This window comes from Chelonoidis abingdonii, chromosome 11 (assembly GCF_003597395.2).
Source record: "Chelonoidis abingdonii isolate Lonesome George chromosome 11, CheloAbing_2.0, whole genome shotgun sequence".
NCBI classification, from domain to species: domain Eukaryota; kingdom Metazoa; phylum Chordata; order Testudines; family Testudinidae; genus Chelonoidis; species Chelonoidis abingdonii.
The window spans coordinates 52,244,415-52,266,284 of NC_133779.1; the positions used below are offsets into that span (position 1 = coordinate 52,244,415).

A 21,870-nucleotide genomic window follows, 5' to 3' on the forward strand; every position below is an offset into this window, starting at 1 on the left:
GAAGCATCTTACTAGCTAAGCACCAGGGCCACATCAAACAAGCATGCACTGAAGCTGCTAGAAGCTCTTGTGAGGAAAGACGACATCTCCATTTCCTCTCCCAATTTCAGGTTTCATCTCAACCCTGCCAGCAGACAACTGGAGAAGGACATAAAAAACAAACCAACCAACCACCTCTTTTCTATTTAGGATGGCTTTCAAAGGTTCTGCAGATGGAAGACAGCTGAGATGTTTTCAGAAAGGCATGTCAAGCAGGTATGAAAACATAAAATGAACCTAACTAAATAATCTTGGCAAACACACAGCATAGATATCAGGCAGTAGCTCATACTTCCATATAACATGCATTTTTTTAAAAAAAGCCATTTAAATTAAAATAGCAGCTTCCACTGAGCAAAGTTATAGCACCCATCAACTAAGCCTACAAAAGGCTTTATTCTGTATCACTTCTTAAAAGCCAAGACAGTTATGTAAGGTGGGCTGTTTGCTGCTAAGTTACTGGACAGGAAGAAAACCCATGCTTCTGAAGCAGATATGCAACTTGTCTACCTCTTTGAGATGATACTGAGCAGCATAAAAAGCTGAAATCTATATGAGGAAGAACAAAGCAAAAGAAAGCAAATTGAAACTTCAACCCTTAAAGAAATGGGAAACTTTTTTTGTGGCTAAAGATACAGGAACAAATTGTATCAAGACTGAATACAATTTCTGTAAGGTAAGAAAGATGACACCTCTCAAACTGTGTAAAAAAAATGAAAAAAAATGTTGAGTTCTTAACAAGACACCCTCGCCCTGTTGAGTTCACTCACAACAAAACTCTTTTGCAGCTCTAGACGACGAGCATCTAAATATTTCATTTGCTTTTGGCAAAAGGCTCTTATGGACTCAAGGAGCCTGGCTTGAGCAAAAAGTCAAAACAACATTGATCATAGTAGTTGGAGATGGAAGAGATCTGTTAGATCATTCAGCCCACCCTCCGCCAGGGTAGAATACAGTCCTCTGAAAGAGGATATATAAACACTTGATCTTGGCTGGAAGGCCAAGCAGTGGGTGGCATTTTGAAGTTCTCTGCATCGTGTCTCCCGCTTCTTCTACGCCCTGGAAAAAGAGAGGAGGAGCTAAGAAGCATGACACCTGCCTTCTGGCAGAGGATGGCACCCCCCAACCCCCACTCCCACCATGGATCCAGAGGAGATATGCAGGAGAGCTAGGGCCTTCTACGCAAGCCTGTTCTCCCTGGATCTGACCAATCCCGATGCTTGCAGAGTGCTCTGGGACGGACTCCTGGCGGTCAGCGCTGGTGACTGGGACCAGCCAGAGCTGCCTCTCACTCTGGCCGAGCTCTCGGAAGCCCTCCACCGTATGCCCACGAATAAACCAATAGATCTATCCAACAACTTATGTTAAGAGCATTCCTAAATGTTTTTTATTTACATTTGCTGTTAAAGAACCTCTGGATTAAGACTTGCTAAATTTCTTCATGAACTACTCATTCTTGCTACCACAATTCCATAGAATCATAGGGTTGGAAAGGATCTCAGGAGGTAATCTAGTCCAACCCCCTGCTCAAAGCAGGACCAATCCCCAGACAGATTTTTACCCCATTCCCTAAATGGTCCCTTCAAGGACTGAACCCACAACCCTAGGTTTAGCAGGGCAATGCTTAATACCACTGAGCGAATTTGCTAGCAGTCAGCAGAATTAACACATGCATGAATGACTTTTTGTTGCCCTGGATTAGTGCACAGCTTCTCTCAGTATTTCACTTGTACTATGAACTAATGGAGCAGAGCATGAGACAGGATATTTCTGAAGTTACTGGGATGCTACTGACAACCATTAGGCTCACAGTGAGACCAAAGTTTCCTGGCGAATAGGCCACAGGAAAACTCTAAACATTTTGCACCATGTTTTCATGGCAAGCTCCTCTTGTTGCTTTACAGGACAGGAACAAACTATTCCTCAGGGCTTAGATACCACAGCAACAGGCACTTTATAAATCCTAATATAGAGAGTTGATCTCAGACATCAAGACATCCAGAAATAGGAGGAAACATAGTAAGCTCTGTGGACTTTTACTCCATTATTGCACAGAGATTTGGCAAACTGGGGTGGGGGGAAAACCCCCAACAGGTTTTCAAACTTCTCTTCCCATCTCCTTAAGGTTTGTGGGTGAAGTTCCGTGCTCACGTTAGTAAGTGAGCATTGTAAACCTACTGGAACACGGGAATTATAAACACGCTGTTGGAGACAGTTACAATAGCAAACCCAGGAACAAAGATACTTAACAGCAACTCACTATTTTGGGTCCTGAACCAAAAACCACTAAGGTCAGTCGGAGTCTTCGCACTGATTTGATTGGGTTTAGGATCAGGCCCAGACCTGTAACTAGGCATTTTTGCACATGGGGCAAACAAGCATATTTGCACCCACTAAAGGCAACGTGGGCACGGCAGAGGGACACAGGATCACATTCCCCCACCCGATTTCTGCCTTCAAATTAGCACAAAAGTGTTCAAAAGGCACGCTCTGGTTTGAAAACTGTCGCCTGCTGGCGGATCAGATGCTGATGGGAACTGCCTAACTCACTTAGGCCCCGGCTCTCCGCACTGCGGGAGCTGGGGTGCTGCCCTCCTTGCCCTACTCCTCTAGCTGCACCACCTCTGCATGGCTGGATACTCCCCAGCCAGGGCACATGGCACAGCTCCAAGATGCGCATCGATAGGCTCTTGCCTCTCCCTCAAGAGTCTGGTGCCGGTTGGTGACACCCCTTGCCCACTGAGCCTGCCCTGCCTGGGGAGCACCTGGCCATGCAGAGAGGGAGGGAGGGTTGCTGGGCAGCCAGCCAGTGCCCTGGCTTCTACAGTGCAAAGAGCCGGGGCCCGAGCAGCTGCCAATCTGCTTGCTCCTGGCAGGAGGCTATGGTTTTCAAACTGTAGGGCAAGCCCCCGTAGGGAGATGCACCTGACAGTTTGAAAACCACCATGCTAAATGGAAGGCAGAAATTGGGGGGAGGAAGGGGGGAGGAGATGTAACCCCACATGACCTCTCTCACTTTTCCACCCCCGCAGCTTTGCGCCCTGGGAAGCTGCCCCACCTTGATTACGGCCCTGATCAGGGGTGGGTGTTCTATAGAAACCTAACAGATCTTTCTTTTTTCTGTTCACTGGCCCAGGAGCAATGCTTAGAAAAGATCATTGTCCTCTAGTGCATTTATAGCGGCAAATAAAACTGTTTCTAGTTCCGTGAGAACACCCCACATTAAAAAGGACTTCCTGACGGACAGCTCGCTATTTCCCTCAACACCACAAGCCCTTGCCCGGTTGCCGATTTCAGCAGCTATGGTTTCATGAACAGCTAGAGCGGATGATTAATGTTTTCTACCACCAGTAAACCAGCACTGCAAACTTTGCTCAAATTTGTTAGTCTCTAAGGTGCCACAAGTATCCCTGTTCTTTTTTGGGGGTTCTACAATGCATTTGTTGCTGGCTTTGGCTATGCTCAAGATAGAAGGTAAGACCATTCTGCAGTGAAGTGGGAAAATCGGATGTTAATCAGAATTATGCAACTCCAACATCCCGTACCATGACTTGCCAAATAAATACAAGATTTATGCACGTGGCATTGTGGGGAGCAAGTTAAGGACAGACAAGAGACATCAATGAATGGTTCACAGATGTGGAGCAGACAGCCTTTGTGCCGGAAGACAGACAAAGGCGAGAGGACTGTCCCAAAGGACAGGCAGCTAAAAGCCACTGACTTTTGATCCTGGCTGATGCTGTGAAGGTCAAGACTATAAAAGGGTTCAAAAAAAGAACAAGATAAATTCATGGAGGATAGGTCCATCAGTGGCTATTAGCCAGGATAGAGTCCCTAACCTCTGTTTGCCAGAAGCTGGGACTGGATCACTTAATGATTGCCTGTTCTGTTCATTCCCTTTGGGTCACCTGGAATTGGCCACTGTCAGAAGACAAGATACTGGACTACCTTTGGTTTGACCCAGTGTGGCTGTTCTTTTGACTCTTACACACACTCCGCTGTAGTGAAGTGATTCGCCAATACCTCCCTCCCTCAGTTTCCCCATCTGTAAAGTAGGAATACCACTAAGCAGGCAGGAGGCTGAGTTTGGAGACTGTTTGATAACAAGGATTATAATGTTTTGAAGATGAAGAGCATTATGTAAGTATGAAACAGTACAATTAAATCCTGGTAAGAGTCAACTAGAAAGTGTGGAACAAAAAGCTATTTAATTACAAAGGCTAGATGTGAAAGTAATGTAAATGTGTTGTTCCTAAAAGGAGAAAACAGCCTTTCCATGGGAGATGGAATGTGATCTTAAGTTTCTTGGCTCCTCGAGACAAAGTTGCAGACTTCAGTATCTGCAGAAGACAGTTCAGCCCTTCTGAAAGCATGAGCACTCAGACAGGAACACTTTCTGGACTATTTTATGGGCTAAACATTAACTAATCCTCACAACACTTGGACATTTACTTCACAGAGCTGTTATTTCCATTCTACAGAAAAGGAATTTAGGCTGTCACGTTAAGTGACTCAACCAAGGCCATGGAGGGAGTTGGGATTAGAAATCAGGGGGCACTCACCGGTCCCTTGTCATGTGTTCAGGCCATGTTCCCCCTCTCACCCACTTTGGAGAGACAAATTGTCATTTTCCAGCAGAATAGAATTTAGGCTACATCTAAAATGCCATTCTGTCTCCTGAGAGCTATGGCTTTTAGAACAAGGGAGAGTGAGTGGGGATTATAAAACACCGTAACAACATATTTAATGGTGTTATAATTGTGATATTACAAAGTAATCAACAAAGATCAAGAACTATCTACAATATCTGTGTCACATTTTCTGGTTTTCATTGGATCTAGTCTGTCAAAAGTGAAACTGACAGCCCTAGAATGAAGCTCTGCATCACCAAAGAGATACTGCACAAGCAACAGTGTCAATATGCTTTGGTCCTGAGCTGGAGGGGCTCACATGGAGGGGCTCATCTACGCAGGGAGCTACTCCCGATTCATTCCACTCAGGCTCATCTACCCTATGAAATTAGGTCAGTATAACTGTGTTGCTCGGGAGTGTGAAAAAATCCACAGCCCTGAGCGACACAGTTAAATTGACCTAACCCTGGTATAGACAGCGCTACATGGATGGGAGAATTCTTCTGTCAACCTAGCTACTGCCTCTTAGGGAGGTGGATTACCTACACCAGCGAAAGCAGCAGAGAATCCTGTGGCACCTTATAGACTAACAGACGTTTTGGAGCGTGAGCTTTCGTGGGTGAATACCCACTTCATCAGACGCAGGTAGTGGAAATTTCCAGGGGGGTATTATATGCTAGCAAGCAAGCTAGAGATAACGAGGTTAGTTCAGTCAGGGAGGGTGAGGCCCTGTTCTAGCAGTAGAGGTGTGAAAACCAAGGAGGAGAAACTGGTTCTGTAATTGGCAAGCCATTCACAGTCTTTGTTTAGTCCAGAGCTGATGGTGTCAAATTTGCAAATGAACTGAAGCTCAGCAGTTTCTCTTGCAGTCTGGTCCTTTGCAGTCGGTCTCACCAGCGAGGGAACCCTTCTCGTTGGCATAGGTAGCATCTTACTGAAGCACTACACAGCACAGCTGTGTCACTGTCGTGGTTTATGTGCAGACAAGCCTTATTCCAAAAAGAAGTGTGCCTTATTCCAAATTAGCTTAGTCCACATGATTAGACTAATTCAGAGAAGGCATGCTTATCTGGAATAAGAGTGTTCATATACAGGGTTAATCAGAAACAGATAATAATCCATTTAAATCCCACCCTAACTTTATTCTGGATTTTCATGTGGCAAGAAACACTAAGGGTAAGAGAAAAAGCTTAGTCCTGGCCTCTATTTTGCTGAAACTGTCACGGTAGTGGTAGATGCCTGTCTAGTGTGATCTGGACAAAGACAACCATACAGACAAAGCAGTAACAACTTTCCGTCCCTACTAACTGAATTGAATTAGTTCACCTAGAAATAAAAGGCAACAAAGCCCATTATTTTCAGGGGTGTGTGCAAGTGGAGGGACTAGCTGGAGCGGCATGGAAGATGAAGAAGTTAAGATGGGGTTGCCCTTTAACAACACATGCCAGCATTAAAGGCTGTGTTTTCCAAAAGGAGGCTCAAGTTTAAGAAACCCAGGAAAATGGTGCTATTTGTTTATCACCACCCCCACAAACCATCGCTCAGTAAAAGCTGTGTTATCCAGCACTTTTACCGACTGTAAAGCTCTAGAACCAACATTTCTGATCATCTCCATTAAAAGTGTGGTTGTATACCCATCTCCTAGAACTGGAAGGGACCTTCAAAGGTCATTGAGTCCAGTCCCTTGCAGGGCCCAGTATTGATTTTTGCTCCAGAGTGGCTCCCTCAAGGATTGCGCTCACAACCCTGGGTTTAGCAGGCCAATGCTCAAACCACTGAGCCATCCCTCCTCACTGGGCTACTCTGTTAGTCTTTAAAATATTCTTGGATGTTTTCTACATTTTCAAATATATTGATTTCAGTTACCACACAGAATACAAAGTGTACAATGCTCACTTTATATTATTTTTATTACAAATAAATAATTTGTAATATTTACAAGTAGCTCAGGGATAGCTATGTGGTACCCCCTACTCCGACCCCTCACCCCCACCCGCTAACCCCCTAGACCCAACTCCCTCCCTCTATTGGTAAGTATAAAAACTCTTAGTTAACCGGAATTTTTGACTAACCGGTACCCCTCATTCCTCCACCATGACAGATGATAAAACTTTTCCTGTATTTTCATGCTCTGCTTTCTAAAGAATCTTCCAAAGAAGAAACTTCCAGCTTGACAAACCTGTTTATATTTTGCTTAGAAAAGCAAACACACTACTTTGTTCTTTTAAATCACCTGGTATAATCTCTCCTCTCTATCTTAAAGGACAAGGCAATTTGGCCAATGCCAATACGTGTATTGCAAACATAAGCTCATGAAGTTTTTCTGCACTAGGTTTTTCTTCCATTTCCCACCATTGTAGCTCCATTAATGGCAGCAAAAGCGAAAGTGCAAGTTTAGACCAGGGTGAGACAACAGTGTGCAATTTACAAGAGCATTCAGAAGCAGGGAATGGATCACTGGATGATTCCCTCTTCTGTTCATTCTCTCTGGGGCATCTGGCATTGGCCACTGTCGGAAGATAGGATACTGGGCTAGATGGACCTTTGGTCTGACCCAGTATGGCCATTCTTATGCTCACATTGCTGACTGCCCACTACAGATCATTTTAGATTTTGACAGGGTGGATACAAATCAATTTTGGGGGGACAAAAAAAAACCAGATTTTATAATTTAAATAAAAGAAAAACATTGTTATATTTTAAATATGAATTTAATACATGTTAAGGCAAAAGCTATAATCTCTTAAAACATTTATCTAAATGGGGGAGGGATAGCTTAGCGGTTTGAGCATTGGCCTGCTAAACCCAGAGTTGTGAGTTCAATCCTTGAGGTGGCCACTTAGGGATCTAGGGCAAAAATCTGTCTGGGGATTGGTCCTGCTTTGAGCAGGGGGTTGGACTAGATGATCTCCTGAGGTCCCTTCCAACCCTGATATTCTATGATATATATGTCGAATCCATGAGCCCGTCAAAACTTTTGAGTTAAAGACTACTTTTTTTAATACAAAGAATGAATCAGGGCAAAAACATCTAACTTTGGAGGTCAAACTTAACAAATATGGCACAACAGATCAAGTGCCGTGTTAAGGGCTTGTTTAAATAAAAATAAATTTGATATGTTGTTGTGTGTGTTTAATTAAATTCCAATTACCATCCTAATGCTGCTTGACACAAACCACAAGCAAAAAGTTAATTATCTAGAGCAGTGTTTCCCAAACTTGGGACGCCACTCGTGTAGGGAAAACCCCTGGTGGGCCAGGCTGGTTTAACTGCCACATCCACAGTTCCTGCTGATCCTGGCTCCCACTGGCTGCAGTTTGCTGCTCCAGGCTAATGGGGGAGGCGGGAAGCAACGGCCAGCACACCCCTCGGCCCGCACCGTTTCCAGCAGCTCCCATTAGCCTGGAGCAGCGAACCATGGCAGCCAGTGGGAGCCACGATCGGCCGAACCTGCGGACGCAGCAGGTACGCAAACCAGCCCGGCCCGTCAGGGGCTTTCCCTACACAAGCGGCATCCCAAGTTTGGGAAACACCGATCCAGTAAATAAGCAGTATGTCATCCACCTTCTCCTAAAAAGTTAAAAATGTAAAATTAATAGAAATCTGAAAATATCAAACTATATATGACTGCTTAAATATATGCATAACTTTATAGCATACCTTCCTAGGTAGCAAAAAGATGTACCAAATCCAGTGTAAAGACTCTACTTAGTTGCAAAGTAGCATGTTTTAGTTGTTACCTTTCTTAAGAAAATAGCCAAAGTACAAACGGAAAAACTTCCTTAACATTTATAAGTTAAATTGAGCTTTTCCACTTGGTGATTTAAATCAATTCACCCTGGGTTTTGAAGTTTAGCTCTGTGAGGAAAAGGGCAAGAGACTTTTTAAAATTGAGGCTTAGGACTCCAATAGTTAGGGTCCTTCCAAATTCATGGTCCACTTTGGTCAATTTCATGGCCACTGGATCTTAAAAAAAAAAAAAGGTCAATTTCATGATTTCAGATGTTTATATCTGAAATTTTATGGTGCTGTAACCATGTGGGCTCCTGACTCAAAAGTGGATCATGGGGGGATCCCAAAGCTGTTGGGGGGGGGGGGGGTTTGCAAGACTGCCATACTTACTTCTGTTCTGCCTTGAGAGCCCAGCTCTGAAGGCAGCAGCTGTGGCGTTTGCCATAATTCAGAACCCCCTCGTGCAATTAACTTCAAATCTGTCAGAAAAATTCTACCTCCACTCTCAAAATTAGGTTAGATTTGAAGCTATATTTCTTTGTTTGGCGATTTGAAAGAGGGGCCCAAACTCAAGGTTACAATGAAAACCAAGCATCTGAAGTCTCACACTGCTACTTTTGGCACTGTTCTCACACTTCAAAGTGAAAGCAACAAGAAGCGATCCTCTTGGGCGTTTCCATACACGGTTAAAAAAAAACAAGGAGGGAACATCTCCATGTCCTGCAGAGAGGGTGGAGGAAACTCCGCATGACTGGATTTTAAGGAGGAAAGGGTGGTACAAGTTTCAGAAACTGTCATTCCCTTTATGTATCCAGAGAGAAGCCAGAAGGTAAACAGCAGCATTGCCACTCTGGAATGTGGCTAGCCCCCTAATAACCATGCCAAGTCTTTAAGTAGTTTTAGTTGTATTGCGGGGAGGAAGGGAGGGAGTGCACTCTCCCACGTCCAAGTTAACAAACTATTTTAATATCCAGCTACTATCCTCATTCTGCCTAAGGAAGGCTGTACTCTGCTTCCTCTGGAGCCTGACAATGCAGCTCCTGAGGTGCCTGCAGGTGTTTGTTGGAGAGAGAACCAAGATACCCTTAAACCCTTGAGGCAAGGCTTGCTGAATTCAGGACCAGAGTTTGCATCCCCCTGTGGCACAGCAATAAGATCATGAGATAAAGCAACTGTCATTTGAAACAGAGGGGACAATTACTGGTCTAAGCTAGTGTTTGCTAATTAGTCAAGGAATAGAAAATCTTAAAATCCACAATACAGGACAGTCAAAAGCTTAATAGCCATCACTTGTCCCAAAGGCTGTGCCTGTCTACACTGCCACTTTACAGCGCTGCAACTTTCTTGCTCAGGGGGGTGAAATAATACCCCCCCAGCGCTGCAAGTTTCAGCGATGTAAAGTGGCAGTGTAGAGTGTGCCACAGCACTGTAATAAAAGCACTCCTATGAGGGGAGTAGCTATTACAGTGCTGGTGCTGCGACTACACAGCCATGTTAAAGCACTGCCGTGGCACCACTTTAATATTGCTAGTGAAGCCATACCCTTAGACTTTTTTTTCGTAAAGTGGCAGCAACAGTAGGAGCACTAGTGTAGACAGCATTTTTACTGCTTTGTTAATGCTGCATAGAACAGCTCTAGATGACAAAGATGTTAGCGCCTTGCCTACCCTAGAGCTTCCACCATTCCTTCCACTGTGGGAGATTTCCCAAAGTAGTTTAGTGCAGACAAATCCATAAGCGATGGGGAGGAGGAGAAGGTGGAAAAGGTTATAAAGCCTCTGCAGTAAATGCTAAACAAAGGATACATATGTCACAGATCACAACGGTTTGAGGGATTGTTTGGAAAGTAAACTAAAGGCCTTTTTAAAAAGTTAACTTGCACTACAGCCACAGGCTAGAGAGAGGTGTTTGGTTTGGCCTGTTATTAGGAGCCCCAACCCAATTCCTGTAAAAAAGAGGATAGCGTTCAGTAACACCCCACCCAGTGATACTGCAAGAATTAGTGTCTGTGAAGTACTCTGAAGATACGCGTAAGTGTTAAGTATCTGCCTCTTTGTCTCCCAGGGGTGATTAGCTGCCACAATCCCATTTTTGTTATTACTCGCCTCCATCACCAGGTTTAGCAATGGCATTCAGAGCTCCTTCCAGCTCCTGTCAACACCATTTCTGGTTCAGCTGGAGTTAACAAAGAGAAGAGACCAGGACTTCCAGGGTGGGAAAGTGTTTGTCACTGCTGTTTTAATAGTGACAAACACCTTCATATCCTGGTAAACTGAGGCAGGACATGGGACTCTTTGCCTTGGCTTTCCAGGGGATGGAGCATCTTCCTAAAACAAGCCTGATGATAATTTACACTCTGTCTGCAGGGTCCCAGAGCACCCCGAGGAGGGGTCTCTGCACACACCCAGGCTACCCCCCCCCAGCACAGAGCAGCGCGGGGGACGCTGGAAGCATCACCCAGCACCTGCCCTCAGCACCAGAGCCCTGGGCATCCCCAGCCAGAGCCCCACAAGCGTTTGCAACCCCCAGTCCCCGTTACAGAGGCGACCCCCGCCCAGGAAAGGGGAGGCGGCGGGTCACACCTCGGGCCCCCCCGGCTCTGGGAGCAGAGCCACGCGGGAGGGGGCGACTCAGCTCCCGCCCAGCTGCCTCGGCCCCCCAGCCAGGTTTCCACACAGCGGGTCCCTCCTCCCTTCCCCCGCCCCTTTGGGGAGGTTAACCCCCCCTGCGGGCCCCTCCTTACCCGCGACGCCGGCGCTGCTGCTGCTGCTGCCCCCAGACTCGGGGCAGGCCGACGCCATCTTGGAGCTTCTCCCTGCTCCGCTGGCCGCCGGCAGCTCCTCCCTCCCCCCGGGGGCCCCTCGCTTGGTGCCGCCCGCGGCTCAGGACTGCACCACTCGGGCTTAGACAGGTTGGGTCGCTCCCTCCGACTTGGACTCGCCCGGCCGGCTCCGGACCGAACCACTCCGCGCGGATGGGAGGGGGTGGTGAGGAGGTGCCGGCCTGCGGCCACCGCCGCCTGTTATTGCTAAACTCGGGGAGCTGAGCGCCTCTTGGGCTGGCTGCAGCGCATGCGCACGGGGAGGGAGGGCGGTGAAGCCATAGTGGAGGCCGCCATGGGTCACATGACAGTGGAGGGAGCCACAAAAAGAATGATAACCCTCTCCAATATGATGTCAAGGGGTGGGGCTGGCACATGATGGTGCTACTGGGGTGTTGCCATGGTAACATAACATGGCTTGTCATGACTTCATCTGTGTTGCCACGGTGCTTCGACCTCACCCCGTTATCATGGTATCTTACGTCCTGACCTCATCCTCACATCGTGTCCCTGTACGACCTCATCAGGTCATGGCACCACGTGTCCTGACCTCACTGTGGCACCTCACCTCTCATCTCCCCACGTTGCCACACACCATATCATGCCCTGCCTTTTCCATATCATCCCAGACCCATACACGCTGTCACTGAGTGATGTGCTGACCTCACTGCATCATCATGTCATGCCATGACCTCACCGCCACGTTGCCACGTTGCCATGTTGCCTTGACGTGTTACATCCTAACCTCGCCGTGTCACTAGCTGAGTTGAGAGATCTGGGATTTGCGGTTTATAAGAATGAATTTTCTACTTGGTAAGAGTCTAATCCTTATTTCATAGTGGGAGATACTAAATTCCCATGATTGGTGTATAATTTTTGAACCAAATTGTATGTTAAGTCAAGTTAAACAACAACAGTTTAATGGTTATTGCTATAGCCTGCCATTGGCCCTCCAAGTACAGCAAGTCAAAGGGAAGAGATTTCATATATTGTACTGCTCTAGATATAGAGTTCACCAAGTGCAATCAGAGACCCAGTAACCCCACCAGTTTACAACAAAGGGAGTAAACACCATTTAACCTAAAACACGTCCTCTATTACATCCTCATCTATCACATTGCCATGGTAGGTCAAATCGCCACTTCACATCTAAACCTCTCCATGTTGCTGTGTCATGTCGTGTCCTGGCGCTATCTCTTTGCAACGTGTCACCAAATCATGTGCTGACCTCACTGGATCACATCATGACTAAGGCTAAGATTTTGTCATGGGTATTTTTAGTAAAGGTCATGGACAGGACACGGATAATAAACAATAAATCATGGAAGGCCCAGCCCTGCAGAGTGGAACTGGAGCTGAAGCCCCGTGGTGCGTGGCTGACAGCCAGGGCTCCGCCACGCGTGGGGCTGAAGCTGAAGCCAAAAAAGTCACAGAGCTCTGTTAATGTCATGGATGCCATGACCTCCGTGACCAAGTCAAATCCTTGTGATTGCAGCGCCATTTTGCCACGAGAAACGTAACCATGTTGTATCTCTAGGCAAGCGCTTAACACATCTTGACACCACAACAGCACGCCATGGACGTTTGGTTGATGCTGTCACGTGCTGACAAGAAACTACATCATGTTGCATTGATGGGCAATGGCCCTTTGTCACATCAGGATATCCTGATACCTAACCGTGGTCTTTTGGCCATGTCGCAACAAGGAATGACATCATATTGCATCACTGGCCAGTCTGACATGTTGTCATGCCAAGACAAGGGTGTTTATGCAGGGTATCATGCCATCTGCATGACCACTCCAGCTTGTCACAATACTATATAACAGCCCCTGTGGGTCAGTGCTGCTATGTTGCAACACAGTAAGACATTGTAATGTTTGCAACACTAACTGCTTGTGTTTTAACTCAAAGTTATGTCACATTATGGCAAGTCATCATGCCAGGATGCCATGTTAGTGTATTTTGGACCAGTTTCATCATGGACCACAACTGGGGGATGGCCTCTAGAGTTCAATGTGGTTATGTTGCATTGTGGCCTGTCATCTTGCCGTACAATTGCGGCATGTCACCATTTGGTGCAAAGTTCTTGATAGTGTCTTGGTGCAATGTCAAGACCCTCAGGTTGCAGTGTCATCTCGCAATGCCAAGTGAAAGCATGCATTCAATGTCCGGATAGCATTGAAAATCTCTTGACTCAGAAGTAAGGGGGTCCTCCTGCGTAAATCTGAATGATTAAATTCTGCCTTCCTAAATCCTCACTGCAGTTTCACTTGGTTATGACACTCTTCTTCACTTCCTGTCATGTAGTATTGCTGTGAGCTGTTAAACAGCTGCTGCATTCCACCCCAGAGCTGGTTGCATTTCAATGATGATAGCAGTAAATTCAAGACTGCAAAGAATTTGGGGATGAAAGATGCCTTGTAGGTGCAATAGATTATACAAGACTATCTTTGACAGAGAGGCATACCTTAGTTATTTGAGCACAGAGGTAGCGGAACAGGAACTCCTGAATTCTAGTTTCAGCTGTGACATTGATTCCATCTCTGGCGTTGGGCAAGTCACTTAACTTCTCTGCCTTACTCTCACTTATTGTAAAGTGTGGATAATAACACATACCTAACCCCTATACAGCATGGGCAGGAGGGAATTGTTAATTAGTGGACATTCATGAAGTGCTATGGAGGTCAGAAATGCCATGCGTTATTTGTAACTGAGTCAGTGTTATAAGGGAAACCCCCATGTTCACATCGATAAGACCCTCTGCTGTGAAAATAGAATTGGACCTTTGCAGCTTGTTTTGAAAGCTCCCTGTCAAATTTACTACCCAAGATCCACAAACCCGGAAATCCTGGACGCCCCATCATCTCGGGCATTGGCACTCTCACTGAAGGACTGTCTGGATATGTGGACTCTCTACTCAGACCCTATGCCAACCAGCACTCCCAGCTATCTGCGTGACGCCACTGATTTCCTGAGGAAACTACAATGCATTGGTCACCTCCCAGAAAACACCATCCTAGCCACCATGGATGTAGAGGCTCTCTACACAAACATCCCACACACAGATGGAATACAAGCTGTCAGGAACAGTATCCCTGATGATGCCACAGCACAACTGGCTGCTGAGCTCTGTGCCTTTATACTCACACACAACTATTTCAAGTTTGATGACAATATATACCTCCAGATCAGTGGCACTGCTATGGGCACCCGCATGGCCCCACAATACGCCAATATTTTTATGGCTGACCTGGAACAACGCTTCCTCAGCTCTCGTCCACTCACGCCCCTTCTCTACCTACGCTACATTGATGACATCTTCATCATCTGGACCCATGGGAAGGAGACTCTAGAAAAATTCCACCACGATTTCAACAACTTCCACCCCACCATCAACCTCAGCCTGGACCAATCTACACGGGAGGTCCACTTTCTAGACACCACGGTGGAAATAAGTGATGGTCACATTAACACCACCCTATATCGAAAACCTACCGACCGCTATGCCTACCTTCATGCCTCCAGCTTCCATCCCGGGCACATCACACGATCCATTGTCTACAGCCAAGCACTGAGGTACAACCGCATCTGCTCTAACCCCTCAGACAGAGACCAACACCTACAAAATCTCCACCAAGCATTCTCAAAACTACAATACCCGCACGAGGAAATTAGGAAACAGATCAACAGAGCCAGACGTGTACCCAGAAGCCTCCTACTGCAAGACAAACCCAAGAAAGAAACCAACAGGACTCCACTGGCCATCACTTACAGCCCCCAGCTAAAACCCCTCCAACGCATCATCAGGGATCTACAACCCATCCTGGACAATGATCCCACACTTTCACGGATCTTGGGTGGCAGGCCAATCCTTGCCCACAGACAACCTGCCAACCTGAAACGTATTCTCACCAGCAACTGCACACCGTACCATAGTAACTCTAGCTCAGGAACCAATCCATGCAACAAACCTCGATGCCAACTCTGCCCACATATCTACACCAGCGACACCATCACAGGACCTAACCAGATCAGCCATACCATCACTGGTTCATTCACCTGCACGTCCACCAATGTAATATACGCCATCATATGCCAGCAATGCCCCTCTGCTATGTACATCGGCCAAACTGGACAGTCACTACGGAAAAGGATAAATGGACACAAATCAGATATCAGGAATGGCAATATACAAAAACCTGTAGGAGAGCACTTCAACCTCCCTGGCCACACTATAGCAGACCTTAAGGTGGCCATCCTGCAGCAAAAAAACTTCAGGACCAGACTTCAAAGAGAAACTGCTGAGCTTCAGTTCATCTGCAAATTTGACACCATCAGCTCTGGACTAAACAAAGACTGTGAATGGCTTGCCAATTACAGAACCAGTTTCTCCTCCCTTGGTTTTCACACCTCTACTGCTAGAACAGGGCCTCATCCTCCCTGATTGAACTAACCTCGTTATCTCTAGCTTGCTTGCTAGCATATATATACCTACCCCTGGAAATTTCCACTACCTGCGTCTGACGAAGCGGGTATTCACCCACGAAAGCTCACGCTCCAAAACGTCTGTTAGTCTATAAGGTGCCACAGGATTCTCTGCTGCTTTTACAGATCCAGACTAACACGGCTACCCCTCTGATACTGTCAAATTAAGCATTGCTTTATTTTAACGGGTGACTCAGATAGCCTACCAGCCTTGAAACAAAGCGTTGCATTACACCCCTGTCCTTTCCAATCTGTCAGCTCGGTTAACCGATATGATCATTTCCCACATCAGGGTAATAATAGGTCTGTTTGGGATGACTCTGTGGGCAGGCGTTAGAAAGCTTCTGCCACCTACAGGAAAAACATGAGAGCCGTCTTTCAGGACTCCACATCACAGAAGGAATGACAGCTGCTGTGGGGATTTCAGACAGATCCAATCTTCTCGTCTTTAGCAACAATCACAAAAGAAAGGGTAGCTTGGCCCAGTGTATTAAGGAGCATTTCTACTCATCTTGATTCCGTAAGAAGACTGCTTCAATGTGACATAACAAGAATATAATCAGACTGTCGACGGGCCAGTCCTGTAACAGGCGATAATCAAACCATGGGGTAATTGTAGTTATTTTACATGTCAAGTGATATTTCTATACTACAAAATCCAGACTCTGGGATGTTTTTCTGGTTGTTCCTTTCCACCTCTTCATCACTAATTTAAACCTGGTAAATCTCAGGTCTTAGTAATTGTGAGAAAATCAAATTCCATTTGCTGCCCTCAAGCAAATCAGGAGAAAACTCCTAGCTTGGACTACAATCTGCATTAGGGTGACCAGGTAGCAAGTGTGAAAAATTAGGACAGGGGGGTGGGGCGTAATAGGTGCCTATAAAAGACAAAGCCCTGAATACAAGGACTGTCCCTATAAAATTGGGACATCTGGTCACCCTAATCTGCATCCTGCAGGCAGCTCTATGCAGACAGGCTTCTGTGCTCTCAGGGAGCCCTTTATTTTCAAGAGGCCCTGTGTAGAGGGCTTGCAGGCCCCACACTGTCCTGACTGATGGCTGCTATTTTAAAATCAAGTCAATTTCCTCTTGTGAGCTGGTCATTCTAGCTGCCCTGTACACAAGTGGTGATGCCAGCTTCCCACTGGGGCTTTGCCTATGATGTCAGGTCTATCTGGGAGGAGACTTCTCAAAAAGTAATAATTGTATTTTGATTTGATATGAACCAAGTACTGTGCAGACATTACTTAATTCACCTGGTTCATCCACCTGGGAGGTGGAGCCTTACCATTATCCCCACATTGCCTATGTGAGTTCTAGTCCCATCTCTACCACAGACTCGCAGTGTAACTTTGGGCAAGTCATGGCCCCTGCTCCGTGCCTCAGTTTCCCTAGCTGTAAAATGCAGGGAATAATACCTGACATTGGAGGCTGTCAGGGTTAATTCGAGATCATAATAGGAATTTGGGGCTGGAAGGGACCTTAAGATACTATCTAACCCATCGCCCCCACCCTCTGCTGAGGCAGAGTTAAGTATACCTAGACCATCCTTAGAGGTGTTTGTCTAACCTGTTCTTAAAATCCTCCAATGACAGGGATTCCACAACCTCCCTTGGAAGTTAATTCCAGTGCTTAACTATCCTTAGAGTTCAAAAGTTTCCTGATATCTAACCTGAATCTCCCTTGTGCAAACTAAAAGGATTATTTCTCATCCTACCCTCAGGAGACATGGTAAACTGAGAACAATCCTTGGATGGAAGGTGCTATAGACATGCTAATGATTCTATTTATCTGACCTGGATTTCCAGGTAGGCTTCTGTTTACAGGCCTAGTGACCACCAAACATCACCAAACTCCTTCTAATGAGGCGAACTCTCACTGCTACAACTGCACAGTGAACCACTCAATTTCCTGTTTTTGCCAGAGCATGTTTCATCCATGGACTCTTGCTCTTAGTCACGTTAGTATTAAAAGGACCCTGACATTCTTTCCTGGTTTTTATTGTGTTCTTGTGAAATGTAAGAGGGGTCAGGATTTCACTGTTTCTGGAAACTGACTCATTCCCATGGTATCAAGCCTGACCTCCTTTACAAAATTATACCTGACGCCAGTTATTTACCCATGAAAAGTCCCCTGATAATGCTATGTCTAGAACCCTGTCCCTGATGCAGTTAGCCATACTTCAATCCTTTCCTGAAATGTACATCTCCCAGACATGGGAACCGGTAACAGGAGGACCAAATCGATTGCCTCATACTTTTTAAACAGGGGGGTATGCCACTCACTTTTGAGAACCTGAACTTAGCAGCAGGGGTACATTGAGAGGGGTGAGAAGGCCCCCCAGTGACTTCTGACCAGAACTGGGTGGCATAAAGGCAGAATCCCTTCCCTTGGCCCAGACCAGCCATCCTGTCAGCATGACGGAGGGGTGGCTGGGACAAATGTGAGTGGCATTGAGACCCTGTGCCCCAGGTCACAACACTACTCACTCATATTTGTCTGTCCCTCCCTTCAGCTTCTGCTGTCTTTCTGGTGCCACTGCTCTCAGCAGACCTATACCTCGAATCTCCCCTGCAGATGCACTAATGGATTCAGTGACTGAAACTTCAGGTACAAATAATACAAATTAAAAAATCCAGGCAGAAACCATGCAACCACCATGACTGGTGCTAAACATTTCCATTCCATAGGAACATAGGGATTTGTCAAACTGGATCAGACTTGAAGCCCACCTGTCCAGTAATGCCCAGCACCAGGTACTTCAGAGGAAGATGTAAGAACCCCACAGCAGCAGATGTGGGATAATGTGCCCCTCACAGTAGGTCTCATCCTGGTCTCTATGGGTATGCCTACAGTGCAAAAAAACAAAAACAAAACCTCAGAACCCAACCCTGGCAGTAACTGGCTTTCAAATGCCAAGCAGGAAAATCCCCAGAGCTGTTTTCTGGGACTTGCTGCTGGGGGGTGGTTTTTGTTCTTGTTTTTTTTTCCGTGTATGCATGCCCTGTTACTCAGAGATCAGCTTAAACACTGAAGCAGGAGATGTAATATCCCTTCCAGAACTGTTGTTAGCAATAACTATGTCAATCCCTCTTTGAATCTTGCTAAGTTCTTGGCCGTAATGACTCCATGTAGCAGTGGGTTCCACAGTCTGCCTACGCACAGTGTGAAGAAGTATCTCCTTTGATCAGGTTTTAACTTGCCACCTATTCATTTAATTGACTGTTCATTCCAGATCATGCTGCTTTTCGTCATATGGTTTCCTCTATTCTCCATTTGTACATTGTGTATTTAGATAGTAAGTTCTTCAGGGCAAAGTTCGAGTCTTTTTACAAGTTTTCACTATTGGCTTTGAATACTACAGTGGTGAGTGCTCCAGAACACAAGTAAACTCTGATGATCCCAACTCCAATTATCTGAAATGTGGATGATCTGAGGTCGTGTCTACACTGCCACTTACACTGCTGAAACTTTCTTTGCTTAGGGGTGTGAAGAAACTCCCCCCTCAGAGATGCAAGTTTCAGCACTGTAAAGTGGCAGTGTAGACAGTGCTACATTGCTGGGAGCTGCGCTCCCAGTGCTGGTAACTATTCCCCTCACGGAGGGAAGCCCTCTCCCCCAGCACTGGAGCTGTGACTACACAGCCATGTTAGCTGTGTAGACATACTCTGAACTTTGGAAATATCGTCCAAACCAGAATTTTCTTTTTTGAGAAGTGTGGTTGAAACTGATTTGCTGAAATTACAGTTCCCATTTGGATAGTCCAGTTTCCCTGTAAATGATAGATAGATAATGATTTTAGATAGCTATAGTTTTGTTCATTCAGAAGAGTCCCAAAGCCTTTTACAAATTACAGCAAGACTGGGCGTACAGGAGTCGCTTCTTCCTCCAGTCATATGCAGCCACCTCTGGGGTGGAACACAGCAGCTGTTTAACAGCACACAGCAACACTGTGCACCAATTTAGAACAGGAAGCGAAGATGTTATGGCTTAAATTGGAATTTGGCCAGGACACTTGGATTATGACCCCTGCTATAGTAGTGAGAGCATCAATGACACAGAGTGCGCTGTACCTGTTCTGGAGATAGATGGTTTACAAACATTACAGACATCAATAACTGCTTGGATTGCATGGGGGACTTTTAAAACTAGACTAGACAAAGTATTTGAAAATGTACCATAGAGAACAAAGTTTCCCTAGTCTCAGGGAGATGGACTGGATAAACTAATAGGTCTTTTCCACCTCTGCCTCTGATGATTCAGATTCCCATTGACTTCAGTGGGCTTTGGATTAAGCTCCTAGAGGCAAGGGAGAAGAGACAGTTCCAGAGAGGGCTTAATTTTTTGCAAACCTCATTATGTTAAAAAAGCCTCATCTGGTAACAATCCAGAATTATGGCTAATCCATCACCGAGCACTCAGCACATACCGAAAAGATTTCTGTTTAAGCCCTTAATGTGTTAGGACACTTCGTAAACATTGTTACTGGACTGAGTCGCAATGCTAGAACATGATTTGGACCACATCCTCAGCTGCTGTAAATCAGCGGAGCTCCAGTCATTTGTTTTGTAAGAAGAGGGCCATACATCCTGGCTGGGGCAAGCTGGTGATTTGAACAACGTAGAACAAGTCATTATCCTGCTCAGACTGTCCTGCTGATTTCAACAAGCCAGATCCTGAGAAGTGCTGCACCTCCCATGAAACTAACATGAATTGTAGAGGCACAGCAGGATGCGGCCCATTCCTCAGGCACCCAGATACCATAATGATGGGCACCACCAGTATAAGATCCTACGGTACATGGACAGATATGTATGTATGGAGATACCTAGATAAGTCTTGTGATTTATTTATTTTACATTCATCATCATCTTCGTTGGGAATCCCTTGAGGTTGAGGATGATTGTCTTTCATGGATTGTCTATTTCAAATTATCTGTAGGTCCGCTGATGGCTCATAAGGCCTATTCTGGAGCTGCACTCTCTGCCTTGTAGCAGACATGTTTCCGAGCAGGGCAGGTGACCCTGGGATATTAGTTAGGGCCATAGCACGCCCTCTCTGTTGCTTCCGCTTTTCTGTTACATGTCGCCGCATCTGACTCTCAAAGTGCTGAATTCCCTGCCTCAAGCAGTTCCTCCATTGCTGTCTCTCCTGGGTTACACATTCCCACGAATGCAACCAACCAAACACATGCACGCTCTGCACTCTAAGCCTGATTCCCCGTTGTGTTGTCATTTACATCAGTGCAAAGCAGGTTTAAAATGATACTGTTCCAATGCAGGGTAACCGTCAATCAAACCTGAGAGAGAGAGAGATGAAATTTGAAAGGGCAGTGAGGAGTAGATTGGATGTGAGATCAGATAGGTAGAATGGAATGAGTGTATGATACAATCTCCAGATGTTATTTCTTGCCACTTACACTAGGAGGAGCTACTGGCTCCAGCAAACCTGAAGCTAGCTGAAACCCAGGCAAATCAGGTTAGATTTAGGCCTGGTTTACACTAGATGGTTTGGTCGATGTAAGCTGCCTTGTGTCGACCTAGCTGTGGAAGTGTCTTCATTTAAATTCATGCTCTCTATGCTGATTTAGTAACACCACCTAGCAGTGTCACGGTTGATGTAATTAGGTTGATGCTGTGTTAGCGTAGACACAGCCATACTTACATCAGCTGTTACTGGCTTTCAGAATGCCCCACACTGGCAATACAAATGATGCAAGTGCTCCTGGCAATGACGCACAGCACTGACACCAGAATCTAAGCGTGCACACACACAAGCGCTTCAACAACTGCAGTGGCTGTATGCTGACATTAGGTCATCATAATTGTGTAGTGTAGACATGGCCACTGATGCCAAAGTTTTCTCTGCTTAACAGACCTTTAAAACGATCTTTTAGCAAAATGCCATGGAACCTCCTATGGTGTGAAAAAACCTGTAGGTTCCAACTTAAACTAAGCAGAAGGAGTTAAATTCTCAGTACATATTTTAGCAACAAAGCTGATCAGCTGATAATTTGTTAATCGTGCATTTTTAGTTTCTTCCAGGTATATTATAAATCTAGATTTATAGCAAAGATGAGTTAATGATGTTAGGAAATCAGAAATTAATGCACCATAATAAAGTCATGCCTTGTGAAAAATTTTGAAAAACTTCCTCACAA

At 45.7% G+C, this 21,870-nt stretch overlaps 1 protein-coding gene across 3 annotated transcripts in view; it reads right to left on the bottom strand.

Annotated features, from left to right (window-relative positions):
- The window catches only part of PIP5K1A (phosphatidylinositol-4-phosphate 5-kinase type 1 alpha), a 68,712-nt gene extending 57,231 nt beyond the window's left edge, over nucleotides 1-11,481 (bottom strand). For 2 of the 3 annotated variants that reach the window (XM_032781248.2, XM_075071117.1), the window contains exon 1: nucleotides 11,146-11,479. In XM_032781248.2, the coding sequence (XP_032637139.1) occupies nucleotides 11,146-11,203 (58 nt within the window). In that variant the 5' untranslated portion in view covers nucleotides 11,204-11,479. Of the gene's footprint in view, nucleotides 1-11,145 lie in introns of all 3 variants that reach the window. The other variant, XM_075071119.1, reaches the window with a different exon arrangement.
- Between the last annotated feature and the right edge of the window lie 10,389 nt (nucleotides 11,482-21,870).